Source organism: Fusarium keratoplasticum, chromosome 2 (assembly GCF_025433545.1).
Source record: "Fusarium keratoplasticum isolate Fu6.1 chromosome 2, whole genome shotgun sequence".
In the NCBI taxonomy this organism is placed as follows: Eukaryota; Fungi; Ascomycota; class Sordariomycetes; order Hypocreales; family Nectriaceae; genus Fusarium; species Fusarium keratoplasticum.
In genome coordinates this window covers 618,951-645,104 of record NC_070530.1, presented here as the reverse complement: position 1 = coordinate 645,104, position 26,154 = coordinate 618,951, and the positions used below count along the sequence as shown (strand labels likewise).

The 26,154-nt window shown below is 51.2% G+C and overlaps 8 protein-coding genes and 1 pseudogene across 9 annotated transcripts, besides 1 other annotated feature; 4 read left to right on the top strand and 5 right to left on the bottom strand.

Moving 5' to 3' along the window:
• Position 1: 1 nt before the first annotated feature.
• Positions 2–2,381, bottom strand: NCS57_00210600 (Zn(2)-C6 fungal-type domain-containing protein; the record flags this gene model as incomplete). The annotated part of the gene is made up of 4 exons (XM_053052143.1): positions 2–569; positions 639–1,286; positions 1,333–1,939; positions 1,997–2,381. The coding sequence occupies 4 exons, from the start codon at positions 2,379–2,381 to the stop codon at positions 2–4; spliced, it is 2,208 nt and encodes a 735-aa protein (XP_052917389.1).
• An 850-nt stretch (positions 2,382–3,231) lies between these two features.
• On the bottom strand, positions 3,232–4,773 carry NCS57_00210500 (annotated as a pseudogene). The gene is made up of 4 exons: positions 4,640–4,773; positions 4,269–4,583; positions 3,361–4,218; positions 3,232–3,310 (listed from the first exon to the last, which is right to left on the bottom strand).
• Positions 3,232–4,773: a sequence feature.
• Positions 4,774–5,581: 808 nt separating this feature from the next.
• NCS57_00210400 (MFS domain-containing protein) lies at positions 5,582–7,274 on the top strand (the record flags this gene model as incomplete). Its single annotated transcript, XM_053052142.1, has 4 exons — positions 5,582–5,858; positions 5,914–6,631; positions 6,681–6,923; positions 6,974–7,274. The coding sequence occupies 4 exons, from the start codon at positions 5,582–5,584 to the stop codon at positions 7,272–7,274; spliced, it is 1,539 nt and encodes a 512-aa protein (XP_052917388.1).
• A 1,708-nt stretch (positions 7,275–8,982) lies between these two features.
• NCS57_00210300 (uncharacterized protein) lies at positions 8,983–10,575 on the top strand (the record flags this gene model as incomplete). Its single annotated transcript, XM_053052141.1, has 5 exons — positions 8,983–9,251; positions 9,301–9,322; positions 9,373–9,695; positions 9,746–10,144; positions 10,197–10,575. The coding sequence occupies 5 exons, from the start codon at positions 8,983–8,985 to the stop codon at positions 10,573–10,575; spliced, it is 1,392 nt and encodes a 463-aa protein (XP_052917387.1).
• A 645-nt stretch (positions 10,576–11,220) lies between these two features.
• NCS57_00210200 (uncharacterized protein) lies at positions 11,221–12,896 on the top strand (the record flags this gene model as incomplete). Its single annotated transcript, XM_053052140.1, has 4 exons — positions 11,221–11,550; positions 11,603–11,961; positions 12,019–12,453; positions 12,506–12,896. 4 exons carry the CDS (start codon positions 11,221–11,223, stop codon positions 12,894–12,896), a joined length of 1,515 nt encoding a protein of 504 aa, XP_052917386.1.
• A 610-nt stretch (positions 12,897–13,506) lies between these two features.
• NCS57_00210100 (uncharacterized protein) lies at positions 13,507–16,119 on the bottom strand (the record flags this gene model as incomplete). The annotated part of the gene is made up of 2 exons (XM_053052139.1): positions 13,507–13,777; positions 14,915–16,119. The coding sequence occupies 2 exons, from the start codon at positions 16,117–16,119 to the stop codon at positions 13,507–13,509; spliced, it is 1,476 nt and encodes a 491-aa protein (XP_052917385.1).
• A 2,189-nt stretch (positions 16,120–18,308) lies between these two features.
• NCS57_00210000 (uncharacterized protein) lies at positions 18,309–19,951 on the top strand (the record flags this gene model as incomplete). The annotated part of the gene is made up of 5 exons (XM_053052138.1): positions 18,309–18,512; positions 18,565–19,025; positions 19,080–19,197; positions 19,262–19,311; positions 19,372–19,951. 5 exons carry the CDS (start codon positions 18,309–18,311, stop codon positions 19,949–19,951), a joined length of 1,413 nt encoding a protein of 470 aa, XP_052917384.1.
• A 165-nt stretch (positions 19,952–20,116) lies between these two features.
• Positions 20,117–21,039, bottom strand: NCS57_00209900 (uncharacterized protein; the record flags this gene model as incomplete). The annotated part of the gene is made up of 2 exons (XM_053052137.1): positions 20,117–20,531; positions 20,585–21,039. The coding sequence occupies 2 exons, from the start codon at positions 21,037–21,039 to the stop codon at positions 20,117–20,119; spliced, it is 870 nt and encodes a 289-aa protein (XP_052917383.1).
• Positions 21,040–22,960: 1,921 nt separating this feature from the next.
• Positions 22,961–25,080, bottom strand: NCS57_00209800 (NACHT domain-containing protein; the record flags this gene model as incomplete). The annotated part of the gene is made up of 2 exons (XM_053052136.1): positions 22,961–24,044; positions 24,224–25,080. The coding sequence occupies 2 exons, from the start codon at positions 25,078–25,080 to the stop codon at positions 22,961–22,963; spliced, it is 1,941 nt and encodes a 646-aa protein (XP_052917382.1).
• Positions 25,081–26,154: the final 1,074 nt, after the last annotated feature.

The window sequence follows — 26,154 nt, the reverse complement described above, 5'->3', positions numbered from 1 at the left end:
ACTAATGGAGTTTCTTCCAGTAGAGAGCATCCACCTTGACAGTCCCAAACCGCAACAACGGCCACGACTGCACCCTCATTCGCAGAGTCCTCCGCCACGTAGCAAGGAGATTCTGGTCGAACGATGCCATATGTGGCTCCCTCTGCTGCGAACACAGCATGTAGCAGAAGAGTCCAGGATATGATAGACAGTGTCTTGTGTACGATGGCCAAAACGCCGACTGGTGGCTTGCATCGAGGCTGCGGATGAACTTGATGATGGTCTGCACAAGACCGCGGGAAGCTTGCAGCACGGTCCCTACAGACGGCTGGAGATGGTCTAGGTGGATGCTGCTGTTGATAATGGGGCGCAGGAGAGCGCGGAGAACTAGGATGTGTGTTGTGTAGTAGGCGACGTAGAGTGAGGCGTGGCTCTTGACCGAGTCGTCTGCCTCGGCGTCGTCTGCCGCGGGCTGGATGTGAAGAGACTCGGGGAGATTCTCCAGCCAGTCGAGTAGTTTCTGACGGGGGCCACGGGCCTGTTCGATCAGAGTGTCTAGTGTTTGTGGCCGGGACACGGCACGTAGAGAGCTACCGGCAGTCCGCTTCGTTAGTCATCTTGATCCATCCAGTACCCAAGGTGTTGTTAAAAGTACTCACAAAAATCGTCGACATACACTCATTGAAATACCTGTCAACGAGCACATGTGTATGAAATAGTCAGGGTCTTGATGGCCAGTATCGTGCAGAGGGCCAATATTTGCATCAATAACAAAATCGTCAGGAGTCGGGGGCGAAACGTCCCAATCGTCGTCATGCAGCATCGATGATCTGCCATGAGTGATGGATCGCCAAGTATGCTCAACAACAACAGTCCACCATAGCCGCCTTCTCAGTCGAATCTCCCACGGCGGCAGGTTCCATCCCGTCGGGTCAACATTCAAGCCCAGCGCCTGCGCCATGGCAAGCATGGACGCTGCAAGCGACCAGAAAAACGGGCTCTCCACCACAGCTGTGTCGAAGGGCATGTGGTTGATGAGTAGGATGAAGATTTGAATGGTCGATAGTCTGGGGAAGTGTAGCTCTCTTTGAAGGCAAGTGTACGAGATCTTCCAGAGAGCATCGATGCTTGGTTTGGAGTAAGCGCTACTAAGACACAGCTTCTCATCCCAGGCTGTGAAGGGCGAAGCCAATGCGTATATGCCTGCAAGAAGTCCGGTAGGGGCCTCTGCTACAAAGGCTTCTATGTCTTGCAGCACCAGTGATCGGGAAAGGATGGGTAGAGACTCAAAGATGAAGCGAAAGTATCTAGGCTGTGTGAGCATCATCAAAGTGGAGAGGATGAATGACATACAGTTTCACCAGGGCAACGCCTGCAGTTTTGTCGACGAGTTTCTCGAGATTCGCTCGATCATCATTCGCCGACATGCACTCGTCAATGACTCTGCGCGCTTCGATGGCCGTCTCAGTCTGGCTCTGTAGGAAGTGGAGCGGAGGGTATCCGGGTACTTCGCCGCTCCTCGCTGAGAACCTACGGTAGGTGACTCGGAAGAAATCGACTTCCTCCTGGTCATTGTACGGGAAGTGCTCGAGACCGAAAGGATCCGACTCATTTGAATACCCGATGATCTGGGTGAAGTGATCGGGCCTTTGGTCAAGAGAGAGTCTTTGCAATGGTACGCTGGGACTCGCTGGCGTTTCTGTCGACATTCGATTCATGGCTTCCACGTTTTGCAGATCGTCTGCGGGGCTGTCACCCTCAAGAGGTCCGAGATCTGGCAACTGGCCGTCTGCAAGAAATTGAAAAGCCCTGTCACTATTCTCAATACTTGGTAAGGCCGTGTGGTTCATCGAGAGGTCCCAGTCCATTCCTCCATGGTTCGACCATATAGCATCCGAGATGATTGTGTCGAGACGAGGCAGGTCCTCGCCTGCGACTTGGTCAGCTTGGACATGTCCACCTAAATCCAAGTTAGTGGAGAGTGGCCAAGTGAGCCAGGTAAAGCATCATTTAGTACCTGTTATTCCCAGCATTTCCTGGTGTCTACTGTCATCAACCGGCTGCCCTGAAACTTGGATAGTATCGGTAAAAGCCACAGACTCCCTTCCCGGGGGAGCCACCGGAGGAACCATCGGAGGTGTGCCCCCGCTCTGTGCTCGAGAAGCTCTATCGCGTTGCTTCTTCCCCGGATTGCCTACAAAAGTGCAGAGCCGCGATGTCCGTTCGCAGAGCTGGCATGGCTGCCCGGGCTCCGGGATGTTGCAGAGCACCTTGCGAGCGCGGCACAGGTCGCATGGCCGTTGCGACTTGGAGCGGTATCGCCGCGAGCCAGCGACGGCACGAGCGTTGGGTTGTGGTTGTGACGGAGGCGTTGTATTGGGCTGGGTATCATATTGGTCCATCACTTAAAATATGTAGGCGTTGATCCTTTTCAGATCCCCGCATAATCAAGCTTCCTTTGGATCAACATCGGACGGAGGATCAATCTGGCTTGCTCAGACCATGCACGTGATCATGGTCACATGACGCTCTAACTTGGCTCCATCTCGGCAAGACTCGGCTTTGAGGGCGTTTGTTGGAGGACTATCAATGCCAGCCGTCATTAATATCGGCCAGTATAATAGGAATCTCCATGTTTAAATTTTCATCCATGGTTATCTTAGTCAATATCTAGGAAAATTACTAGCGATCACGCAATCCTCCCAAATCTCTACTTCTGTAGGGTAGCCTTCTTAATCCGTAGTCAAGTCTCTTCCGTGTCTCCTGGGCTCATACAAACCTCAACTTCAAGATACGTTGAATTGCCTCAATGCATATAGACCACGGCTTTACCCAAATTATTGATTAAATTGTTTCTGACTCGGCTCAAGTGCTTAGCTAATTCCATCTGGCTCTCGTTGATGCGTCATGATGTGCAAATTGATAAGGCCCTTTCTGGAGACGAACCTACCTCTATGGATTATCGGAATCGATCTTTGGCTTCCTAAAGGACAGGGTGCACAGTACAGAGGAATCCATACATTCAAGGTTTCTATGGAACACAATAAATCACTATACCAGCTACAAAAGTGAAAGATGCCTTTCAAACAGGTGCCGAGCTGATCAACAGTTTTTAATACTGGCTCGTTGTTAGATGTCCATGCGTCAAGCATTTGCATTTTTAAAATTGTATAGCTTAAAGACAAGCACGATATAGGAAGGTAATCTGATTCTTTGACATGAATAATCTTTTCGTACAATACACACACAAGTCTAACTAAAGTCTCCTCGTCTCGCCCGCACCTGATCATATCTCAAGACAGCGCCAAGAAGGACACTCGCGCCAAGAGCACTGCATCAAAGTTAGCAAAAGTTCATGCCAAGCCTCACCGACAAACTTACCAGTCTTCTGCAGAGCAGTATTCCGTGGGGTTGTGGCTGATCCCTGATCGGGTAGGTGTGAAGATCATGCTGGTAGGACATCGCACACTCGTGTAACAGCTGTCGTGGCCAGCTCCGCTGATCATGGGCTTGTACAGCTTCTCCCCTGATGGAAGCTGGGGTAGCGTCGAGCACACATCAGCAGCGCTCTCCTCAACGACAGAAATGCACTCCTTGCTGAACTGAACGGCAGGGCTGTCGACCAGCAGCTCCCACTCGACTTCACAGCCCTTCTCGCTGTCGTCGCGCGAGATGCGGAGGAACTCGGCCTCGCACTCCTTGACCATCTGGGCCAGTGTGTCGTCCTGAACATGGCGCACGTCGAGGGTGAAGGTGACGGTGTGGGACATTGTGTTGACTGTGCCGGGATCGGTGGTGAAGATTCCAGTGGTCGCAAGGCCGTCGAAGCGCTTGGCGATGGCGTTGGCGGCGACGAGCATCTTGGATGCGCAGAGGACGGGGTCCTTGCGGGCGTATAGGGGGGTTGTACCAGCGTGACTGTCCCTGCCCTTGACGGTGATGTTGAACCACTTGAAAGCCTGGACGCCATGGACAACGCCGATCTTGAGACCTTCGTCTTCTAGAATGGGCCCTTGCTCGATGTGGAGCTCAAAGTGCGCCGCGAATGGATTCGAGCGATACGACGCCGCGTGCTCGCCTGTGTATCCTATCCTGTCAAGCTCTTCCTTCATCGACTTGGGGTTGCCATCAGTGGCCAAGCTAAGGACCTCCTTCAGGTCCCATGCGGTTTGGAGGGGAATCACGTCAGCCCAGACACCTGATGAGACAGCCATCTTGGGGAATCGAGCACCCTCCTCACTACGAAGCTCATTAGTAAGTCGCCTTGGATAGAGACTAGTGAGACATACTTTGTCCAGTTGACCACACCGACAGGTCCCTCAGTCTCCCATCCGTTGTCATTCAGAGTTCGGAGGACCTCGAGGCCAGACACTACGCCCAAGATTCCGTCGTAACGGCCACCGGTAGGTTGAGTGTCCAAGTGAGAACCCATCATGATGGGCGGAGCGTCATTGTTCTTACCAGGTCGAATGGCAAATAGGTTGCCCATCTGGTCGTAAAAAGTTTTGCAGCCAAGAGACTTTGCGTAACCCATGAACCAGTCCCTGACTTGCTTGTCCGAGTCGTCAAGGCTCAGTCGAGCCATGCCGGTCTCGGTAGAGGCCCTGACCTAGGTTAGCACTAGGCGAGCGCAGGGGAGGGTAAGGGGAGCACAACTCACTTTCCCCATCTGTGTGCAGCGCCAAATTGGCAACTCTCGTGCAGTGACTGGGCCAGACGGGCCTCGCTGACCTTGAAGGGAGGTAGATTACTGAGTGAACCCATAGTGAAGATGTGTGTGGTGATGACCCTTGTCTAGTTCTAAGTAGACTTTGGAATAGTAGACTCAGGATGGTAAGGAGTCAAATGGTAGGAATGATAATGAGACAGGCCTAGTACTTCATCCAGAAGATAGCATGTCTAAATAGAACCAGTCGGCATCCTACCGCGGCCGACGGACGGCGTCTCCAAAGCTTGATCAACCGCCGGCCGTAACCTAGATTGCTCGACCCCGACGGCGGAGGGAGGCGGGGGAGAAGTGGGTCCATATCGCCCGTCGGCCGTCGGCGGACAAGGTCTCGGTAGCCGGGTCATGTCATCGTCAACTGGCGGCCATTGGGGATGCATATGCATGACTGTTTTTCCTGGGGAAGGGCAGGGTAAATCTTGCGGGGTTACGGGCTATTACGTACAAGTTTGCAGGTTCTCCGGTGACGGACTCGGTTGCCGGTTCGAGGCGCATGATAATCGATCATTGGTGAGCATGAGCTGGATGAGCTTGAGAGAGATTGATTGTCCATCATCTCCCGTCGGCCATGTTCGTTCGACAAATCGACAAGACTGTATTGCCAACTACCTCTATCTTTTATCGGCCGTAAATTGTAATTACCTACAGCAGAGACGGACCACTCCGATACGTAAATTAATCCAGCCAACGGATGATGACTGTGTTATCAGAAGGGCCCCGCCCATGTCCCGACTCAATCCCCAGGTTGCACTGAATCATGGGGAAGCTCCGCCGTCGGCTGATTACAGTAGTTGGAAACGGCCTAGATCTGCGCCCTGCGGTTAACCAGCCTAGGAATGGTGGGCCACAAGGATAGTACTCCGTCGTATTCCCACAATGCTTAAAGAGGCGATCGGCTTCCGCTGCACAAACCCAAACTTGCCTCCTCATCACAGACACCGACAAGGATATACATCCTTCTTTGCACTGTTCTTCAAAATGGCAACCTCAGAGAAGGAGTTGGAGCTCCAGCTCCCTCGAGAAGATGGCAATGGCGAGACCATGGAGCTGAACAACGCCCAGGAGCAGCGCGTTCTCTCTAAGTTTGACAGATTCGTCATGCCTCAGATGGCCATTCTTGTCCTCTTTGCCTACCTTGATCGAACAAACATTGGTAACGATCACCGGGCGGCCCGTTTAATGCACCAATGAACTGACTGGGTCACCAGGAAACGCCCGCGTCTTTGGCTTTGAGGAGGACACTGGAATGCACGGCACCCAGTTCAACGACGTCTCCATGTACTTTTACATCTCATATGTCATATTCGAAACACCATGGGTCGTCGCTGTCAAAAGATTCGGCCCGGGCCGCGTCCTCGCCATCGCCATCGTCAGCTGGAGTGCCATCACTATTGGCACCGGTTTCGTCCACAACTACGGCCAGGTCATTGCCTGCCGCGTCCTTCTCGGTTTCTTTGAAGCTGGTCTCTTCCCAGCCCTTACCTTCACCATTTCCCAGATCTACCCGCCAGCGAATCAAGGCAAGCGTGTCGCGGTTCTGTACATCTCCATCGCCCTGTCCGGGGCCCTCGGTGGTTTGATTGCCTACGGGATTCAGTCTATGGGCGCGCGACATGGGCTGTCGGCTTGGAGGTGGCTCTTCATCATTGAGGGAGCCATCTCATTCCTCGTCGGCGTCGCATGCTGGGTCAGCCTTCCTACTTTCCCGGAGACGGCGTGGTTCCTCAAGCCTGAGGAAAGGTCTACCATGCTGGTCATCAAGGAGCGGAACCATCCCTTCAAGGAGACTCAAAAGTTCTCATGGAAGCAGGTCGTCATGGCACTCACTGATCCCATGGTCTATCTCTCATCTTGCGCCCTATTCTGTTCATCCATCGCCCTCTTTGGCTTTGGTACTTTCCTTCCTACTCTACTGAAGGGCCTTGAGTCAGTGCTTGTTCCCATCCGCCCCATTCTCATGCTGACCAGATCATAGCTACACTTCCCTCCAGGCGAATTACCTCAGCATCCCTGTCTACGTGCTCGCCTCCATCTGCGTAGGTATCACAACCTTTGTCTCTGACAGACTTAACCGTCGAGCAATCTGCCTGATCCATTCTCCTCTTTTGGTCATCACGGGATACGCTATTGCTGTCGGAACTGGCCACAAGGGGGTGGGCTTCTTTGCCATGTTCCTTGTGGGCGCCGGTGTCTACTCTTTCAACACCGTGCTTGTCACGTACGTCATGTCCTCTCGACAATATGCTCTTAATACTGACATTTCTGCAGATGGGTGTCCAACAACATCCAGCCGGACTACAAGCGATCTGTGGCAATCTCCATGCTCATCTCGATTGGAAACGCTTCTGGACTGGCCGCCTCACAGATCTATCCCATCAGTGACGCTCCGCGATATATCATGGGAAATGCCATTTCCCTCGGTGGAGAGGTCATTGCTCTGCTATGCATCGGACTTTTGTATGCGCTCTTGAAGTATCGCATGCGCCAGAAGCAGCGCATGTTGGCTGAGGGCCTGGAGAGCAATGGCATGGAGGACGATCGGGGCCTAGGGTTCAAGTATGTGTTCTAGGTACTTTGAGATTTGCAGACATCCTGCCATGTTACTAGTATAGACTATGTGCATGGAGCTTTAAGTTGACACGTCCCCGTAAACCGCAACGTCATCCCAGAAACCAAAGTACCGAAGTATCCAAAATCCAGCTCCCTATTATATCCACCCTATGATAATCTCCGGACCATCGGGCTTTATACAACGGTGTGTATCCATCCGGAAGCCGGCGGTGAGGGTTGCCGTGCGACGAGGGTGACAGAGAATACAGACATATCACCTTTTTGGCTTAACCCTACTTCCCGCAGCATATGCCGCCTGGCGCATATTAACTACCGGACGCCAAGAGTCAAGAGCGGGGAGGTGAAAAGTTGAAATCTGTATGCAGTGTGGTTGTGTTCTTGGCAACGATCGGCTTGTGTGAGGAATGGGGCTTCAGCCATAAGCATCGGGATATTGTCCGATTGGGAAGCATAGCAAGCCCCCGGGGGCAGTGATGGACGTTTGTGGCTGCAGGAGGTAGTCTCTTATTATCAGCTGACTATCTGTATTGTTTCAAATCTATCCCCGACATTCTCACTTGAAGAATATGGAGACAAGACGCCACATCTCATCAAGTCTTACATGGCGGAGTCCTAAGGTATCCTAGGCTCACCGGGAGCTGGCGCTGCTGCATCGCCCATCAACATTCATGCGTAGACTAATGAACTATCGATATAAACAAAGACATGCATCAAACTACTGACATTTGCCTTGGTGATTTTCGATGAAGATCTGTCAATCCCGGATGGACTACAGTCATAATAATGAAGTGCGGGGCAGTGACAACCTGTCAGGGGGGGAGAGAGGAGGCGTAGGCATGTCGGCAGATTGAGATATGTGACAAGCCTACCTACTATCGTATGACAGAGAGGGTTGCGGAAGTATGAGCCGAGTTTAGGCATGCAGTTCATTCAGCCGCATATGTAGCCGGGCAATGGCAAGAGATGTGACTCGCTGAGGAGCCAAGAACAAGCACATGCTATTCAATCTATACATGCTAGATGTTCTAGATCATGTCACTCCCCCGCAATCTGCAATGCAACCTTCCCCGCGATTTAGACTATCCTAGGTAGGTGATCTGTTTATCGGTGAGCATACAAGCAATAAGCATCGCAGAAGCCCTTCTCCCTTGCATCGGGATAGTCAAGTCGAGCCTCCAAGACTAGTATGGCGGCTCAAGAGAACGACCTAGAACTGGATGGTACTGTTGTCTACCATGTATCGAAAAACTGAAACCTTGCGTTGTTTGATATCGTGGCCGACGGAGACGTCATAACTGAAACATGCTCTCAACCTACTTCTGCTTTGAGCTCTCAGCTTCCATCCCCTCAGTTCTTGGGAACATTTTGATTTGTCGAGATGTCGTATTCACATTCACCGACAAGATTTGCAAAGAAGGCGTCGTTCAGCACCCAATGACAAACTTCTGGCGTTGCTCCGATGCTGGCCTCAAGCAGGCTTTTTGACTTAGACAAACCTTCTAGCACCAGTAAGCCATCGTACGACATCAGGGTGTTGACAGTTCTCTTGTGTCGTTTGCAGAACGTTACCTTTAGGTCTTTTGTGTGTGTCTAAACGTGTATAAAGGGCCAGCTTCGCTCAATACAAGCCCAAGATATCTTCAACCTCAACACTACAATTCAATCCCCTTTCAATCATCTTTCAATCAACCTTCCCAACCTTCAACATGACTTCTTCTGATGTCCAGCAGGCCGATGCCGATCTTTGGCTGGCTTACGGCGTCCAACTCAAGAACGCCGTCTCTCAGTCCAGCAGCATCGGCCCCAACAACCGCTTCTACATTGCCCCTCTTTCAGCTGCAGGCATTGCCGCTGGCAAGAACATCAATGTTGCCATCCAGAACAATGGTGTCTTTACCACTGGTGACACGCTTCTGGATCTTGACCAGCCAGTGTTCCTGCCAAGCCGCCAAAGCTATTTCCAGCGAATGGTCTCGTAAGTTGCTGTTGTGGAACTTGGAACAAGATGCTAATGACGCAAATAGCTATGCCAACTCTGTTGAACTCGTAGGTCTTGCTCTCACAGAAGTCGTACATGATCTAACTCAGGCCATCAGCACGCGGACAACAACACAGGCGCACAGGTTCGATACAATGATGCGCAAACAAAGGCACAGGCAGCTCAGACCTTCTACACCAACACAAGAATTGCGGCGCAGGGGGCTTACAAAGCAGAAGTGACGGCCCAACTGACGACTCTCCCATTCTCTGTTTGGGTTGTTCAAAACTACCCACAGCTTGCAGCGGCTCAGAATGCCAACGCTGCTGCCTCGGCTAACTTGGCTGCGGCTTCAGCAGCTATGAGCGGCCCAATGGCTTCCATTGTAGGCCAATATCAGAGCGCCCTCACCACTGCCGGTAGCCTGTCACTGGTTCCAGGGTGAGCATCTCAATGACTAAACGTGCTATGGTCAGTTCTAACGTCAATAGCTTCAACATGGATTGTTCCCCTGCATCGGCTGATCAGATCGCTGCCGGCCAAGCTGGAACGGCCAATGCCACCCTCTGCAACCCCACGTATCAAATTGATGCCCAGTATGCCCAGCTGGTCGACAGCTGGATCGCCACGTTCCCTCAGAACAAGAAGAGCCCCAAGACATTCACGTTCACGGCGAGTGACGCCTCGAACTCGTCTTGGTCGGATCTGGGCTACTCCAACAACAGTGTCCAGGTCACCGGGTCGTACTGCATCTTCTTCAGCGCAACCTTCACCGAGAACAACACGGTTGTTACCAAGAACCTCTCCGCAGAGGACTTGGGTTCAGACCTGGAGGTCACTATCACCGCTACCGACCTTGGCTCGTTCAATATCACTCCCGGAAGCAAATGGTACGTCGATCGCACCGAGATACGGGAGAAGAAGACAGCTGATTTGAAATAGGAACCCTTCACAGCTTGCCGGCATGCCCCTCGTAGCCAACGCCGACCCCAACCTTTCCAAGCCCATGGCATTCATCAACCAAGCCGTCATCGCGTATGGTGTCGGTATGCAAGTGAACCTCTCGTCTAGCGCCTCCACCATGATCAACAACTACCTCCAGAAGGCGCAATCCACCGGCGGTAGCGCATCCATCTTTGGCTTCAACATTGGCCTCGGAGGTTCGGCTAGCTCGTCGCAGACTTCTACCACGACTTTCGAGCAGGTGAAGAAGGCCAGCTCCGGCACTTCTATTGTCATCCCCCCGTCAGACAATGCCTATCCCACGCTGCTGGCTGCCTTTGGCCAAGCGATCCCGCTTCCAGGAACAGCATTGAACTAGATGCTTGTTGGGCAAGACACTCCCTAGGGTCCAACTCTACGTGGCGTGAAGGAAGCAAATGTTGAGGAGGATCTATCAGGACCAGTATTTCAGAGTACTGATTGGAAACTTGGTCGAAATCGTTTACTCACCCATAGTCACTCCTTTGTCTGTAGTCATATACTCACCTAGTCATTCCTTTACCAGTGTGCTGCCTTGATCTCGCCTCAAATGAGTCTTGTAATCATCCTGTGATCTCTTACTAAAACTCGGTTCTCTTACTGCCTGATAGGATCGTCTTTGACCTGTTATAAACAATGATGTCTCTATCCTTCGAATATTATAACCCAATAGTCACATAATGACCAGTTTACCACTCTTGATACGTTGGGAATTAAGACGGAAACTTAGTTATATGCCTCTTCCTCCTCTTCTGTAGAGAATCGTTCTTCTAAGCCCTTACAACTCTCCAGATCCTCTTTGGCATGCAAAAAAAGTAAACCTGATTGGGGCGCATACCTCTCTTCGACCATGTCTCTCTTTAGTTACTCGACATACATTTACGGTTCTCGTGGCTTCTAAAGCGGGGTTACGAACCATTCCACCCCCATGAATGTTTAAAAAGGTTAGATAGGACCAACATGAATTTGTTGCTCATCAAAAATCATGTCTGTACTGAACCCATCATCTGTCAACCAGGTCGATATGTCGGCCGCAAAGCCTAGTGTCAACGCAGCGGATGCAGAGCTTTGGCACGCATATTTGCGCGCTATATCCGATTACTTTCCCTTTTCAGAGCAACCGGATGGCTACCGTATCTACACGGCACCTCTGACCAGTTTTGGGGTCACAATCGGCAGGGCAGTTGACCAGTCTATTGTCAACAACGATATTTTCCGTCTCGGCGATCTCCTGTTACCCCCGGATAGCCCAATCTTTCTTCCCCGACTTAGCTATTCTCAGCGTCTCCGCAGGTACCTTCAATTTGTGACAACAGTAATAACATGGCATTTCCATGAGTTTCTGGTCTCTACTGACGACGGAAAAGCCACCAGGCCGACAAAATGCAGACACCTTGGCTAGGCTCGAGAAGACAAAGGAGAAGCTCACTGAAGCCACGAATGATTTCATCAAGTGTCGTCATCAAGCTTACGGAGCGTATCTCGCGGATCCAGCGTATATAAAACCTCCAGCTGGAGCTTCTACCACTGCTGAGTCTCAAGTCCAATTCAATAGCTGGGCCAAGACATTCTATCCATCATACCAGCTAGCATCACTCCACAAGGACGCAGCATCGCAAGAGGCTTATGAAGCGCATTTGGAATATTATGGCCCTCAGACTGCTTCACTGTGGAATGACAGAGTGCAGTTGGATCACGCGTTTGTAGCCAACTCCTTAAACAAGCCGTACGTAATCATTCATCCAAGACATTTTGTTTTACTGGGGATACTAACCGGGCCAAGGTACAACATGCCTACTTCTACAGGTCAAGTAACCCTCGACGAAATCGTTGGATCAGGGTCGCCACCGGCTCCGTTGGATATCACGTATCAACCCAGGTACAATATCGACGACAAATTCTCCGAGATGGCTCTAAGTTGGGTTCTAAACGCCAAGAACGGCAACAACAAACCGTTGGAAATTACCGTTCGATCCAGCTCCGTCTCCCCCGCGAAACCTGCTGATTGGAATGATCTCGGATTCTCCAAAATCTCACTTGCGAAACATGACGAGATTCTCGCCCGTGTGCCTCTTTTCACGGCTCACACACACGAGGCCTCAACACCAACAAATCAGCCCAACTTACAAGTTGGTTTGGAGGACAAGAGAACATCAGTAGAGGTCACGATACAGGCATCAGATGCCGCCGTCTTCACTCTTGGTCCTGATCAATCATGGTAGGTGCTATCCGAACACACTGCCAATATGATTATTAGCTTACGTGTACAGGGACATCCCAGATATGACCACCAGATATCCTAGATTACGAGCCGAAGCACCAGGCGATCTCTACCAACCCCTTGTTCTAGTCACGCATGTGTTTCTAGGCTACCAGGTCTCGGTCACTATGACATTAGACGAAAATACCTTTGAAAAGATTGATCAAGGAATAAACAAATGCCAGGACCACGGAGGGACAGCCAGTTTGTTCGGACTATCTGTAGGACCACGATCCACCGACTCAATGGTCGGCTTCGAGCAGATCAAACGGGATCCCTCCATTAATACGATACACATACCTCCCAGGGACAACTCACAGCTCACGATAATTGGATTGATGGGAATGGAACTTCCTGCACCGAAACCAGCTAAAACACCTACTGATCCCGCTCCCCTATAAGCATAGTTAGCATTCCTATATATAGACTTTAAAGCCATCGTCGTTAATTATATCACATTTTTCCACGTTGTGGTCAGTCTGGTTTGCAATTCTGACATCTATATGAAGTGCTGAAATCCGAGCCTCTGCCGTTTTCGGCGTCTGGACGGATAATATCCCTGGAGTAAGGAATAGTTAAATCGGCATTTGTATGTATCGGCTGGTGTCTTGTCTTTATATTAATAGTATATTCTTTAGCATAGTTAAAGCCTAGCCTTTAATAGCATAACTAAGCTAGAAGATTGTCACGCAAATTACTACTGAAGCTACGTGTATGCTGAGCGTCTTAGACCATTAGATAGGTACTATATAGTCCAAGTTATTGATACACCACCTCACTTTGGACATAAATAAAAGGTCTGAGCCTAACTTTGTCACCGTAAATTTGTCCAGTTCTCTGCCATATCCGTATAGACATCTTACGGGCAATACTTGTCCTAGTCAACAAGCCAACGCCCGTCCGCGTGTTCCAGATGAATGACCTGCGTTGAATCAATATAGTAGTTTTGCGGTTTTGTTGGAAACTGGAATCCCGTCCCTCATCATCAAAACGATAGTGTTAGCCTCGGTTCTACTTCTTGCAGGCACTGGGGTTCAAGTCGCAGTCTTCAGAAGCGCGCAGCAATTTCTCATAGGTTGACGACATGGCGTCCCGGTCAGGAATCGCAGAGGTGAATTCCGCGAAACGAGCTCGCCAGTGACCGATCTCTGACCTTTTCAACAGGCCATCTTCTGTGACCTGCTCCTCCATCACTTTGACCATGGCGTTGATGTCTTTCTCAGGCCAGAATGCGTCATGTCGGCAAACATCGAGGGGCTGGATACTAACCCAGGCGGCCAGGCTGGCCTTTCAGCCACCCTTTTTTACCGGCCAGTACCAGAAACTGGCACGCTTGAGGGCAGTAAATATGCACTGTGCTGGAGCTCTCTTTAGATGTCACCGTGGGGCTGTTTGACGGGTTGGCCTTGGTTGATGCCCACGCTGCCGAAAACGAGGTCATCACCGGGCGGGGCGCTTGCGACACACCTGCTGAGAGGGCCTTGAAGGCAGTCAATAGGTGAATCGCATCGTGATGAATGATGATGTGTGTTGGTATCTCTGTGATGCTGCTGCTGGTGAAGAAGCTGCTCCTTGATACAACCACAACAACTGGGAATGAAGGCTTCTAAATACTTTTCACTATGGACACAGCAAACTGAGCCTTGTTTGCTGGTTAATGCAATTGTTGGTAATTTTTCCGTGATATTACCTACAAGACATGGAAGCTGAGTAAGTAAAATTAAAAACAGGTCCACCGTCTGCGACCTTAGCTCAGTTGAAGGCACAGTTGACCTCGAAGGGCTATCCTCCCAGGGCCGTGATCCAGCCAGTATCCATTTAAACACCACCGTCTTTCAGCCGCTGTGTCTTGCATAAACTTACGCGAACCCTCATGTAGAACAGTGCCTGTGGTCGCTTGGTTACGCGCGCTTGGCAATTGTCGGCGGTAAACGGTTGGTGGCAAATGCCCCAGCGAAGCTCAGCTAGAAGAGGTCGCTTCAAGTCCAGGCTACGGGCTTAGCTGTGTTATTGTAGGCTTCCAAGGTGCTAGTGCTAGATTGTGTTGTGTGCTGGGAAATGTCATGTGTGTGTGAACGCAGCGAGGTCTGCAGAAGAGTCGCAAGAATGAATCGCATGGTTAAGGTCACCAGTACGACAAAAGGATGTAGTAAGGAGGACATATGAGACTGTTCTCCCCTAATGTTGGTGAATAGAATATAATAAGAATAAGTAAAAACATTTCAACTTCTTCGATTATTTTATGATATTTCTATGACGATTTAGGTAAGCCTCTCTATGAAACTAACACGTCGATACCGAACCCCCCCCTCCATTCTCGGGTGTTTGAGTCCCCTTTGTGTTATCCTTCTCGTCAAATCTAGTCACCTTCTTACCATCTAAACTAGCCCAGCATTCCCGCACACCAGCCAATTCATACATAAGAATAACTCGAGTAACCATCACGGCCGCGATGTACCTCCCAACGATCGAGAGAGCATCCTTGATACCAACAAAAAGCATTCCGGCAAATACAAGAGTGCCGAAGACCACGTGGAGGACCGTGAGGGTGGATAGCGACCACGCCAGAAAGAGAAAGGTCTTGGTCTCTATGAACGTTTGGATGTGCACCTCGTAACTTGCAGAAGCGCAAGGGACGAATTCCGTTCTGGCAAGGATAGCCACAATTCTCGGCCAGGTATAAGCTATCCACTCGCCGAAAGAAGTGGCGAGTCGGCAGATAGAGTCTCTCAGGTTGTGCGTTCTTTTTTTCTTCTTTTTATCCTTGTGCTTTTCGTTGCTCTTGTCGACGTCCTCCCTGGAAGGCATCGAACACGATGTTAAAAAGCCCAGGTTTGTTTCTTTACCAACCCTTTGATCATCGCTCGAGCCTTCACCAGACTTCGGCGGTTCCTTGAACCTCCAACCCTGAAGCCTTAGGCGGAGGACAAGACCGCTGAAAATGTGAATGCCGAGGCCGAGCGCCAACCATAGATTTGGCAAAAAGTCAAAGTCTGACGCAAAGGAGCTGACGGTCCAACTGCTCACTTGCACGGTGTTGATGACAACGTTACAACAGGCCGCAGCAGTGAGCATGTATTCCAGCGCCGAGACTAGGGTCTTTGCCCATGGGCTTGATGGCCGCCATTGCGGAAGCCTGTTTTCGTCGTGGTTGAGGATCTTGGTGGGATCCGAGTACTCGAACGCCCTGCTAAAATATGCAGAGGGCGATGCCAAAGCTAGCCCGGCGGCCAACAACGGCCTCCTGCCGACATTCGACAACATAGCTATTTCGTCGTGGGACGGGCCGAGGAGGGCGACGATGGTGGGCATAACGCCGAGGAGGATCTGGGCGCCCGTCGTGCTGCCCTTGAGGAATTCGGACGTGTTCTCGAGGATACATTCGATCACTGGCTGCGTCAGGGCGGTGTAGATACCGCCGCCGGCCATCCAATCGATCTCGGAATGATTTTTGAAGCCGGTTATATATTTGTTGTACTCTTCGGCACAGTAGGTCTTGGTGATGTTGCTCCAAATGTGTTTGTATTGCGGATACCAATGCTTGAACTGCTTGGTGGAAGTTGCCGCGAGCGTGAAGCCCACATTTAAGGCAAGAACAAGGAAAGAAAGCACAGCGAGCGCCATTATGGTGACTACCAGCTAGTGGCAGGAGAATGAAGAAAAGGTGGAAGGTTGAGTTGCGACCTGGACCCAAGGCATGGAAGCTACAGATGTTGAAATAGTTTCTCAAGTTTGACGAGACAACCCAGGGGGAAACCTACCTACCTCAATATCGCAAAACAAATCAGGCTCTCGCGTCTGCTTGTTTATTTTCGGCTTGCAGATGGCTGGGGTTCTCATCGTTTTTGAGCCAATCCATGCCATGCTCTACTTGCACTTTCACCCGCCCAATTAGTTCATCCTTCCCTAAGGGTAGCTACTAAGGTATAATAAGAATGATAAAATAGTAAATCAAAAAGAGACAATATATTTATTAATCTAGGATATTATTTGAATATTTCTACTTAAATTCACTCATAAGCTTATGAGGTCTAGAGTTTTGTCGTTCTAGTGTCTCGTTTCCTTCCTGGCCCGTGACCGGTACTGTACTGGGAATTGGCTCTGTTTCGACAGCATTTCAGCTCGGCTTGGCAGCGCATGCCAATTCGTCCCCACGAAATTTGAGGCTGACCGGAGACAGGGGTTCAAATCCTCGGATGCATCGTGTGAGGAAAGAGATATTGTGGCTGACTGTGGCAAGCTGAGTCTGCGATCTTGATTCCCGCACGAATGTCAAGATCATCGAGGACCCGGCTCTGAGCTGAGAGCAGATGCCGAGACAGGGAGATTACCAGGCAGTGACTTGGATGCCATGCATATATCTAAGCTTAATCAACTGATAGCGGGCGAAGCTCAGAGGGGTTCCACGACCCCGGCACATGGGCTCTGGGGTGTGGTAGACTCTCCCCACCTCCCAGAGCCTGATTATCCATGTCTCCTCTCCCCCCTCCCACTTGCGTGTTTGATCTCCCTTCCCTCTTTCCCCCTTACTTTTCTTGCTCAACGTAATTGTTGGTTAAGAAAGTTCTTCACGGCTGCTGAGTGGCTTTCAGCCCGCTCTCCGGACATGCTCCGGTCCAGTTTAACTGGTTCAACAAGACCCTCACACTGTTTGTCCAAGATCGACTTGACCCATCTGCGTTGATCCTCCTCCTCCCCGGACGTATCAGGCTGCCCCAGATTAAGATCTGACGCGGCCCCCTGTAGCTGCAGTTACATAGCCCACAAGGCTCTCCGAAAATTCCCAGAGCCTGCTTTACTGCGCCCAGAGTCATACGAAAATTCTGCAAGGCCTGCACATCTCATTGGGTCTCGCATCTTTCTAAATTTGACAAGAAGAAACTAGGCAATTCTTATTTGCTTTTATCAGGAAGGCAGGGCCGCCCAGCTGACCGTGTGTGTCGCACAACATACCCATAGCCAATGAAGAACAGTTGATGTGTGGCCAGGATGATGCTTACAGCGGGAACTTTAGCCACAAGACGGAAAAGAAAGAGGGCTTGCTTCCTGCGTCAAGACCGTTTGAGGCTTCGCGCCCACCCATTCTGCGTCGTGGCCTAGTACTGTGTCACTTTTTCCGCATCATCAGCGTCATGGCGCTGAGATATGAGAAAAGCTGAAAGGGGTGGAATGTATGGGCAGTCTTGTTTCGGGTAGTGACAAAGTGCACCTGTGTTCAAAGTCGATGTGTGCCAACCAAAGTTTGGCAACTCGCCGAGATGCTGCAGGCAGCACGCAGCAGAAAGACTACAAAAAAGGCCACTGTGTTAGCATTGGGATATAACTCTGTGACGTGTTGATAATGCGTTCTTTATTATTGTTGAAGCCCGGCCCATGATAGGCTAACTGAGCCGGAAGATCGTGCACACATGATGGTTTATCTAACAAGTGCAAAAAACCCCTCTCTTCGGAATGGGAACCCAATAAGCATAAGCGCTGTGGCGCGCGGGTTTTGATTAGGAATCTTGGCTGCCCGAGGCAGAGCTGCAGGGGGCCTCCCAAGTCAAGGGGGATTTTCCTACCCCAACTCGAGAGCCTGGTTGCAGTGCAGGGAGTCTTATCAGGCTCCGAGCTTCTTTGGTTTCTGCTTCTTTGTTCCCATTTCTTGTCTTTCTTCCATTCTAGCCCCTAACAATTACCGAATAAGGTACCTAACGACTCTACCCTCTGATTCTTTCTTGCACGATCCTACGATTGAGTGCACTACCTGTATAACCCACCGCCACTTGGTGCGCCTAGTTAAGCTTTGACAAAGGCATTGTAGACGGGCAGCCATGGCTCGTCAACGCCGCCCTCCCTACGGGCCGTTCCGTGGGCTAATGGTTTGGCTGCTGGTAGTCCAACTCCAGGTGTCCATGGTCCTTTCCAAGCCTGCTCCGGCCCAGCACGCAACCTCATCTATCCTAGACGATGCCAACCAGACGGTACCAGACTATATAACGCGTTATGGTATGAAACCACCTTTGGATATTCATCGCGTGCATTGAAGACAATGCCTTGGCATGAAAGGCCTGGGAGACGTCCGAATAGAAGCTAATAAGCACTATCCACGATATAGCGCCGCTTGTCTGGTTACATTCAGAGGATCCCTTCCGACCGTCAGACATCCTTGAGCATGTTCGACGTACGGCACCCACGGTCAACGAAAGGCCTGTACCTAGTTTGCCGGCTCTCGACCTGGATAACCTAGATTTACTCAACGATGTTGATGTAGACGCCAACCATGTTGTCGCGCTGACCTCCAACGACGATGTCACCACTCTCCCTGCATGGCTCTATGGAGAGACCCCGGACGAGAAGGGCAGAATCTTCAATGCGACTGCCTGTGCTGTCATTATCGTGGAACAGAGTCCTCGTGATGTCGATGCCTTCTTCTTCTACTTCTATTCATACGACCGAGGGGCAAATATCTCACAAGTGCTGGAGCCCCTGAACAGCTTTGCAATGGGTATGGCTGATGGAATGCATTATGGGTGCCACGTTGGCGACTGGTAAGCTGTGTTCCATCTCTTTGGTAGACATATTCGGCTGACATGTCCCTCAAGGGAGCACAACATGGTTCGTTTCCGCGATGGAAAGCCCACGGGCATCTACTATAGCCAACATTCAAGCGGCGCTGCCTACGAATGGAATGACACGCGTCTTTCATTGGAGGATGAGCGGGTGAGTCTTTATCACAGTCTGCGAACATCAGATCCTATCATGTACCTAACACACGTGTCTATAGCCCCTCGTCTACAGCGCATACGGCTCTCACGCGAATTTCGTATCTGAGGGGTGAGTTAGTACTCCATCAACCTGAGGCATACAGGGACTAACCGACTCTACCCATCACAGGGATCACGTTCATGACAGTGTCTTGTTGGACTACTGCGACGCCGGCCAGCTCTGGGACCCCGTTTCGTCGGCATACTTCTATCACATGGACCCTACGAGTTTCAAGCTGACTCGCCTGTTCACCCCCGAATCCACTTCGCCTCGCGACTCCAATCTTACCTCCTTCTTCTACTTCAATGGTATCTGGGGCGACACGCAATATGCTGGTGACGACCCTCGCCAGAGGACGGTTCCCGTTTTTGGCTTGAAGCGTTACGTCTCGGGTCCACAAGGTCCGATCTTCAAGGGACTCGTCCGAAAAGGACTATTCCCCGACAACCCCGAGCCCAAGAAGTTTATACAGTTGGCTGTTGGATTCTTGATGTCGTGGTACCCGTGTTGTCTACGTGGATGGAGGTTCGTGGCATCTTTGACGGTGATGGTTGCGTGCATCACATTAATGGTGATGGGGATAAGGTATGGCGTGAGGCGGTATAGGATGAGGAAGGGATACAAGAGGATAGATGCCGAGATACCACTGGAAGATCTGGACTCGAGAGAAGACATGGTATCGAATTACAGCGATGACGGTCGAAAATGATGGCATGATGTTCTTCGGTCGGTAGATACAGGCGCAGGGTAGGTATTGTTATTGTTTTTCGAGACTTATTTCTTATAGTATTAGGTTAGTAATTTCCCCCTGTGCCATCTTCAGTTGCTTGAAGCATGGTAAACCCCTAGTGCAGGCTCATCTACTCGCACTCCCTCACCAGGGCGCTAGTAGTCCGACCCCAGCAAGCATGCTCACTACCACTGTCACCACCGGTACCATGCCTCTCACCGATAGAGGAGCCGCAGCAGCATTCTTCTCGCTTTCACTAGTCGCTTTTGCCTTCTCCAGGTCTGAACTCTGGTACACCAGCGCCACGGCAGGTACTTTTGTGGCAACCGCTATGTTCTCCTCTTCGACTGTCAGAGCTGTCTTGGTCCAGTATGCTGTCCCGGGCTGTGCCGTGATCTTTATCTTTGAGAGGTACGGCGACTCGGCGCCGTCAAAGGTTGCTGTAACATCCGTATAGTATTTGCCGGACCAGGTGTGAATGCAGCCCTCAGTATAGCCGAACTTGGTAATGGGTCCCATGACAGAATGGCAGTTCAGAAAGTTGTCACCAGTATAACCGCTACAAGGCATGGTCAGCGTCGCGAGTGCGGCCCCAGAGGCGGGTTCGCTCACCTCGGGCAACAATATACCAGGGTCTCTGAGTCCTCTAGCACCGAGGTCCAGATCGAAGTGAGAGCTAGTTGCTGCGGCTCCGTGATGTTCCAATCGGGTTGTGCGGTAAGCATCCCCTTTGTTGGAGTGCCTTTGCTCTTAGCATATTCGCCAGCAGTGGTCCATCCTTTGGGACAGACAAGACCCGGAGAGTAGTAAGGAAAGAACTCTTGCTGCCAGGTGTTGGCGTGCTCCTTGGCCAGCTTGTCATAGGCGTCGCCAGAGGGAATACATTTTCCATAATCGCCAGGAACGCATGAGGGGTAACCCCAAGCCCCAGGAATCCATGGCACATCTGCCTGTACGAACTGGATGTTATCCGTGGCCGTAGCGCATTCTGCCGGGGCGGTGTAGGTTGTGGTCAAGGGACCGAGGTTGGTGATGGTGTAGCCCAAGTATTCGGTTGTGGTGGGCATGTTGAAGAATTGAAGGTGGAGAAGTTGAGTAACCGGGGGTGATGGAGTCTTAAGCTTAAAATAAGGAGGCCGAAGCGGCACAGCAGTTGTATTGGCAGGGTGTTGGATACTACAAAGGTCCCATGCTCTCTATCCCTGTTCCTGCCTTAGCCGATGCTCCATTACTACCTTGCCAGACCCGTGATGAGGCCCATTCTATAAAGGTAACTTGATCTTTACGTCACCCAACTGGGTGCAGGGTCTGATTCTGCGGCCAAGACACCAACAACCAACACAGCCGTCCAATTTATCCACACTTACCTGATTGGCTCCCAGGCTTTGCAACATGCTTTCAACCACCTGAAATCAAAAAGGTATTTATTTTCGGTATTTCTACTGAGCTTCAATCCTGGTGGTAAGCCTTATCGTATCAGATGTCACCATGCCATATCCAAGGAGGGGATAAATGCCTTAAGTTCCTCCTGTCGTTTGTCACCGATAATACCCTAACTTTTCTTTTCCTTATCAGTTCAGTCCTGTCTTCCGGCTTTCAATCCTGTCCCATAGACTCCATAATTACCATATAAGGAACGTCGCTTTTCTGCAACACCCTCCGTGAACGTCCAGTACCTGCTTGCTTCTCACCGTGATAACACCTATTCTCTCCCAATAGTCACCCACCTTGGCCAGAGCAAGGAGAACCAACGGCTTGGTGTAAACGTCTTCATTGCCAACCACAATGGCTGTCAAACTCTCCTCAGCCAACCGGCTTAGAAAACTCGACACTCTCTCGGGCCACCATGCCCCGACACTCGTAAGACCCATGATCGGTGAAGACCAGGCGGCGGCGGGATAGCACGCCCTCTTGAAATGTCCACCCACGCGTCCACTAGACGGAGCCTTTTATGCTTTCGGCCGGCTCACGAGGTACAACTGCCAGGGAGTGGCCTTGAACGCTGGCGCAGGGCTGTTGGAGAGCACAGCTAACCACTGGCAGGCCAAAGGCCGAGTCCTCTCCCGCGGCAGCCACGATAGTGACTTGCGCGCTTGCATAGACTGCATTCATCTCCAGAAGCTGCTTTTTACGGATCCCCTCGTCTTGGTTGGTAATACAATGCCGGTCGACCCAAAGATACCTAAATCCTAACTCTTGAGTAGCCCGAATCGCGTCCTCGACGACACGCTCCGCGTTTTCGACACGGACATGGTCTACAGTGGCTGGTTTGCGAGCCGTAGGACCCCAGACGTAACTGAGCGCGACAAACTGATCGATACCTGGCTGTCCGTCGATGATGTCCCTCGTTGTACAATCAATGAGTCGAAATGAGGTTATTGACCGGCGGGTACTCGGGTTGCAACGTCTCCCATGATGTGCCGCGCAGCAGGCGATCCAGCCACGAGCTCTACCAAAGTCGACTTACTCTTTTTGCAGCCTATGAACTGTGAGGGAACGAAGGCGGTGGCGGTCGTTGGACCCGATGCGGCTGATGAAGCCGTGAGGCATAACATCCCAGCCGTTAAGCCCCTGCCTTAACTTGATACTTCTGGACGCGCGGCCCCTGCCGGAAGTACTATGGTGAGAAGCCTCGTGCTCTACGCCGAGAATCACTGTGTCAGTCCAGTTAGACATGAAGTAGTGCTCGGCTGCCTCGCTTCGCCTTGACAGCCACATGGCGGTGCTAGAGTAGGCGCACAGCTCACAATCCTCGTCGCCCCCCCGGGGACGAACCGCAGCTAGCAGCTTGCACATTGCGCATGGCCTAGATTCTCAGCTCTCGTTGACTTTGCCCAGATGAGCTATTACGCGGAACCCACCGGGTGGGCCACAGGAGAAGAGCTTGTTAAGATCAAGGGCCTTGCATCGGTGGCAAAGTTCCTCCTCCTTGCCCTCATCACGGCTGGCGGCTTCATTCTGAGCCCCCAATTCGACCTGGGTCTCAACTTACGGCCGCAATGCGCTTTGGTGATAGTAAAAGTCGATGGTACCGCTCCAACGGCTATGGTTGCTGTCTCCGTCGCCGTTTGCGGGAGTATCGTCGAACCAATTCGGATTAAACCAACGTCTCCTCCGAGCCCTCTCCTTCCGCCAATTAGGGTTCTCGAAGTCATCTTGCCATGAGTCTTCTCCAGACATGGAAGACTGTGAAGCCCCGTCGCTTTCCTGTTCAGTCTCGCCTCCCACGTCCCATGCCGGCCCGTCAGCCTGCTTGCGTGTCATGTCTATGCCATCCTGCCTCCCGTCCTCATCATCATTGAGAAAGACATGATACTCATTCAGTCCCTTTTCTCTGGCTCCAGTGGCCCGTAGCTGGCCCACAACCGCCTCATTCCCCTTCTCCAGAGCCAGCGCAAGCGGCGTGCGGCCCTTCCGGTCCTCGTGGTCATGCCATACCGCCGAATCTAGTGGCGTTTCAGAGGTAGCATCCAAATCTATGTCGCGCCTGGTGAGAAGAGCCACCGTGGTGGTGTGTCCTCCCTTGGCCGCGTGCCATAGTGGCGTTGCCTGACGAAAGTCCTTGAAGTTTGGGTTCGCACCGTGGTCCGGAAGGTCCTTGACAATGGAGGTATGGCTGTGTCCAGCGGCAAGGGAAATGGGTGTCCGGCCTCGACTGTCCCGAATGTTGACATCTATGGCCCTGAATCCGAGAATGGCCTTGACGGTTTCCTCGTGTCCCTCGTTCGCTGCCCAGGCGAGTGCTGCGAAGCCCCATTCATCCAGGGCATTGACCATGGCACCTACTCTTGAACCAAGTGCGCAGACGAGGTTAGTGATCCCAAAGTATGCTGCGATGTGAAGCCCATTCATGCCACTAGGATAGTCCCCGGGAAAGTCTTCGTCTCGCGGCCACTGCCCAACCCTGAACACCACATCACAGGACGCCTCTATCAGCGCACTAGAGCTCAAAAACCGAAGCTTCATACTTGACATATCAAGGAACTTGTGGAAGGCTATTCGTGCGTGGAACCCCCAGTGCAACGCAGCATAGAAGTACAGTGGGAACTTTTGCAGCCGCATCTCGAGATTACTTTTACAGCAACATGAGCCATTATAAAAGTAGCGCAGAGATAGATACGCCATGCAGGTGGCCGCCATCTGCTTTTCCGCTTCCGGGAGCCATCGCTCGTACATCCGCTGGAGGTAAGATAAGGTCAGCTTGATGAGCAAGGCTTAAACATAGCAGGGCGCGTATAACACGCAACTCACCTCCCAGGGGCGGCCTTGATGATGGTATCCTTGATCTCCTCCTTGACGGTAGGGTCTTTCTTGACAAAAGCTGGAAGCTCGTCCATGCCCCATCCCAAATACGATCGCACATCCTCTTGGTTAGCCTGGATTTCTAACGAAGGCGCGTTGGCAAACATGTGCTCCACATCCGAGTCGGAGTCAGATGTGGCAAAAGGATGGACTTTGCTCTCAGTTTGCAGTCTGAATAGCTCTTTTCGTAATGCATTTCGGTCCCCGGGCGCACATTCATCCAACGCGTCTAGGACAAAGAAGACGCGGTCGTATTTCGCAATGACCTCCTCAAGAGACTTCATGATCTTGGCCAGCGACGGCGGGCTAGTCATGGGTGGGCCGAACCTCTCTTGTGTATGACTTGGAACCCAGGTTTGGGGCCGGTGGCGAGATCGGTTCGAAACCAGCTGTTCTAGAAGGACAAGTAGAAGATTTGGGGTAGACTGTTGTTCCTGGCAATTGTAGAAGCAGTACAAGTATGCAATGCCTACATTAGAATCAGAACCCTCCCCGAAACGATGGCCAAGGTCCTGGATTACTGCAGAGGTGAGGATCGTCTTTCCTACACCTGCCGGGCCTGGACAGAAGAGCGTACGGAGGTCTTGTGGCTGTCCGTCGGAATACAAATCTGAGGTCTCGTGGATCCATTTCTGGTATGTGTCAGAGTCCAGAAACCACTGAAGGGTTCCAGGATGGCGTCTGTGGGCGAATTCGGCTTGTTGGCGGTCGTACGCGACAGGGATGAGCCACTCTAAGAGCTCTTTGTGGACCCAATAGCCAAGCTCTGGCCTCTGGGAAAAGGAGGATGAATCAACCTCCCACATCCCGAGGATATTGGTGAGATCGGATAATCCAGTAGAAGATAGACGCGAGGAGCACTTGAATAACTGCCCTGTGCGCGGTGTAGGATATCTTAGTTGTTCTCGGGATGGGTACTGATATCGAGGTCGATTCGTGAAGTACGGTTTTCGCCCTGATGGGAGTTTCTTGATGGTTCTTGAGCTGCAATATCTAGGGTGTCGTGTGTCTTCTTAGCCAAGCGAAGGGAGAGTTTTAGAGCCTGGCTCTTCAAGTGCTCGTCGGGTCTATGTTGGCCTGATGTAGTCGCATCCACAGCTGGTAGGAAGACATGTATTTTGTCCAAGATCGAGCTGAGGGGGGATGTTGAAATAACGCCCCCTCGCGAGGCTCGCCCCCATGCGCCAATGATACACGACCACATCAAGTACATAAGCTGACACCTTTTTTTTAGCCTCAGGGAGGCTTCTGGTTACTTACGGCAAATGGCTCGGCATGTGCAGGAACTTAGGAGATCGCCGTAGCATATACTAAGGTGTATTTTATGCTCTGAAATTCAGTCTTCCACATGGACTTACAAGTTTATGTCACGGTGTACGTGGGATTAAAAAAGGCTAATATAAAGCCAGCTATGCAGATAATTTCTGCTGCCATAAACGCAATAAGCATGGCCACAGCCCAGAATCCCTGGATATATTTATGCATTCTAAATCTTGTTCTAGAAAAGATTGCGCGATTAGTAAATAGACTCGCGTATAGACGTCAGTATTGCCATAGACATGGTCTATGTAATTCCATAGAGTTAGCACAATTAGCATTTGAACTTACATCTTGACAGGTAATGATACAAGACTCGCTTTACATAGCCAGATCTAGTAGCGTTATGAGACCGGTTGACGGCGTGTCGCGATGCCGTAGTCCAAAATAGGAAGTTTAACACGGCTCGCCTCCAACTCCACGCCTCAATCGCAAGATAATGGGTGCCATGGCCAGGACTCCGGATTACATTGCCCAAAGTGGTAGAGATCTTGGATATGACTGGCTGGGATCGAAGATTTAATTAGAGACTCCCTGCCATCTTTTACCCGCCTTTCTTCTAC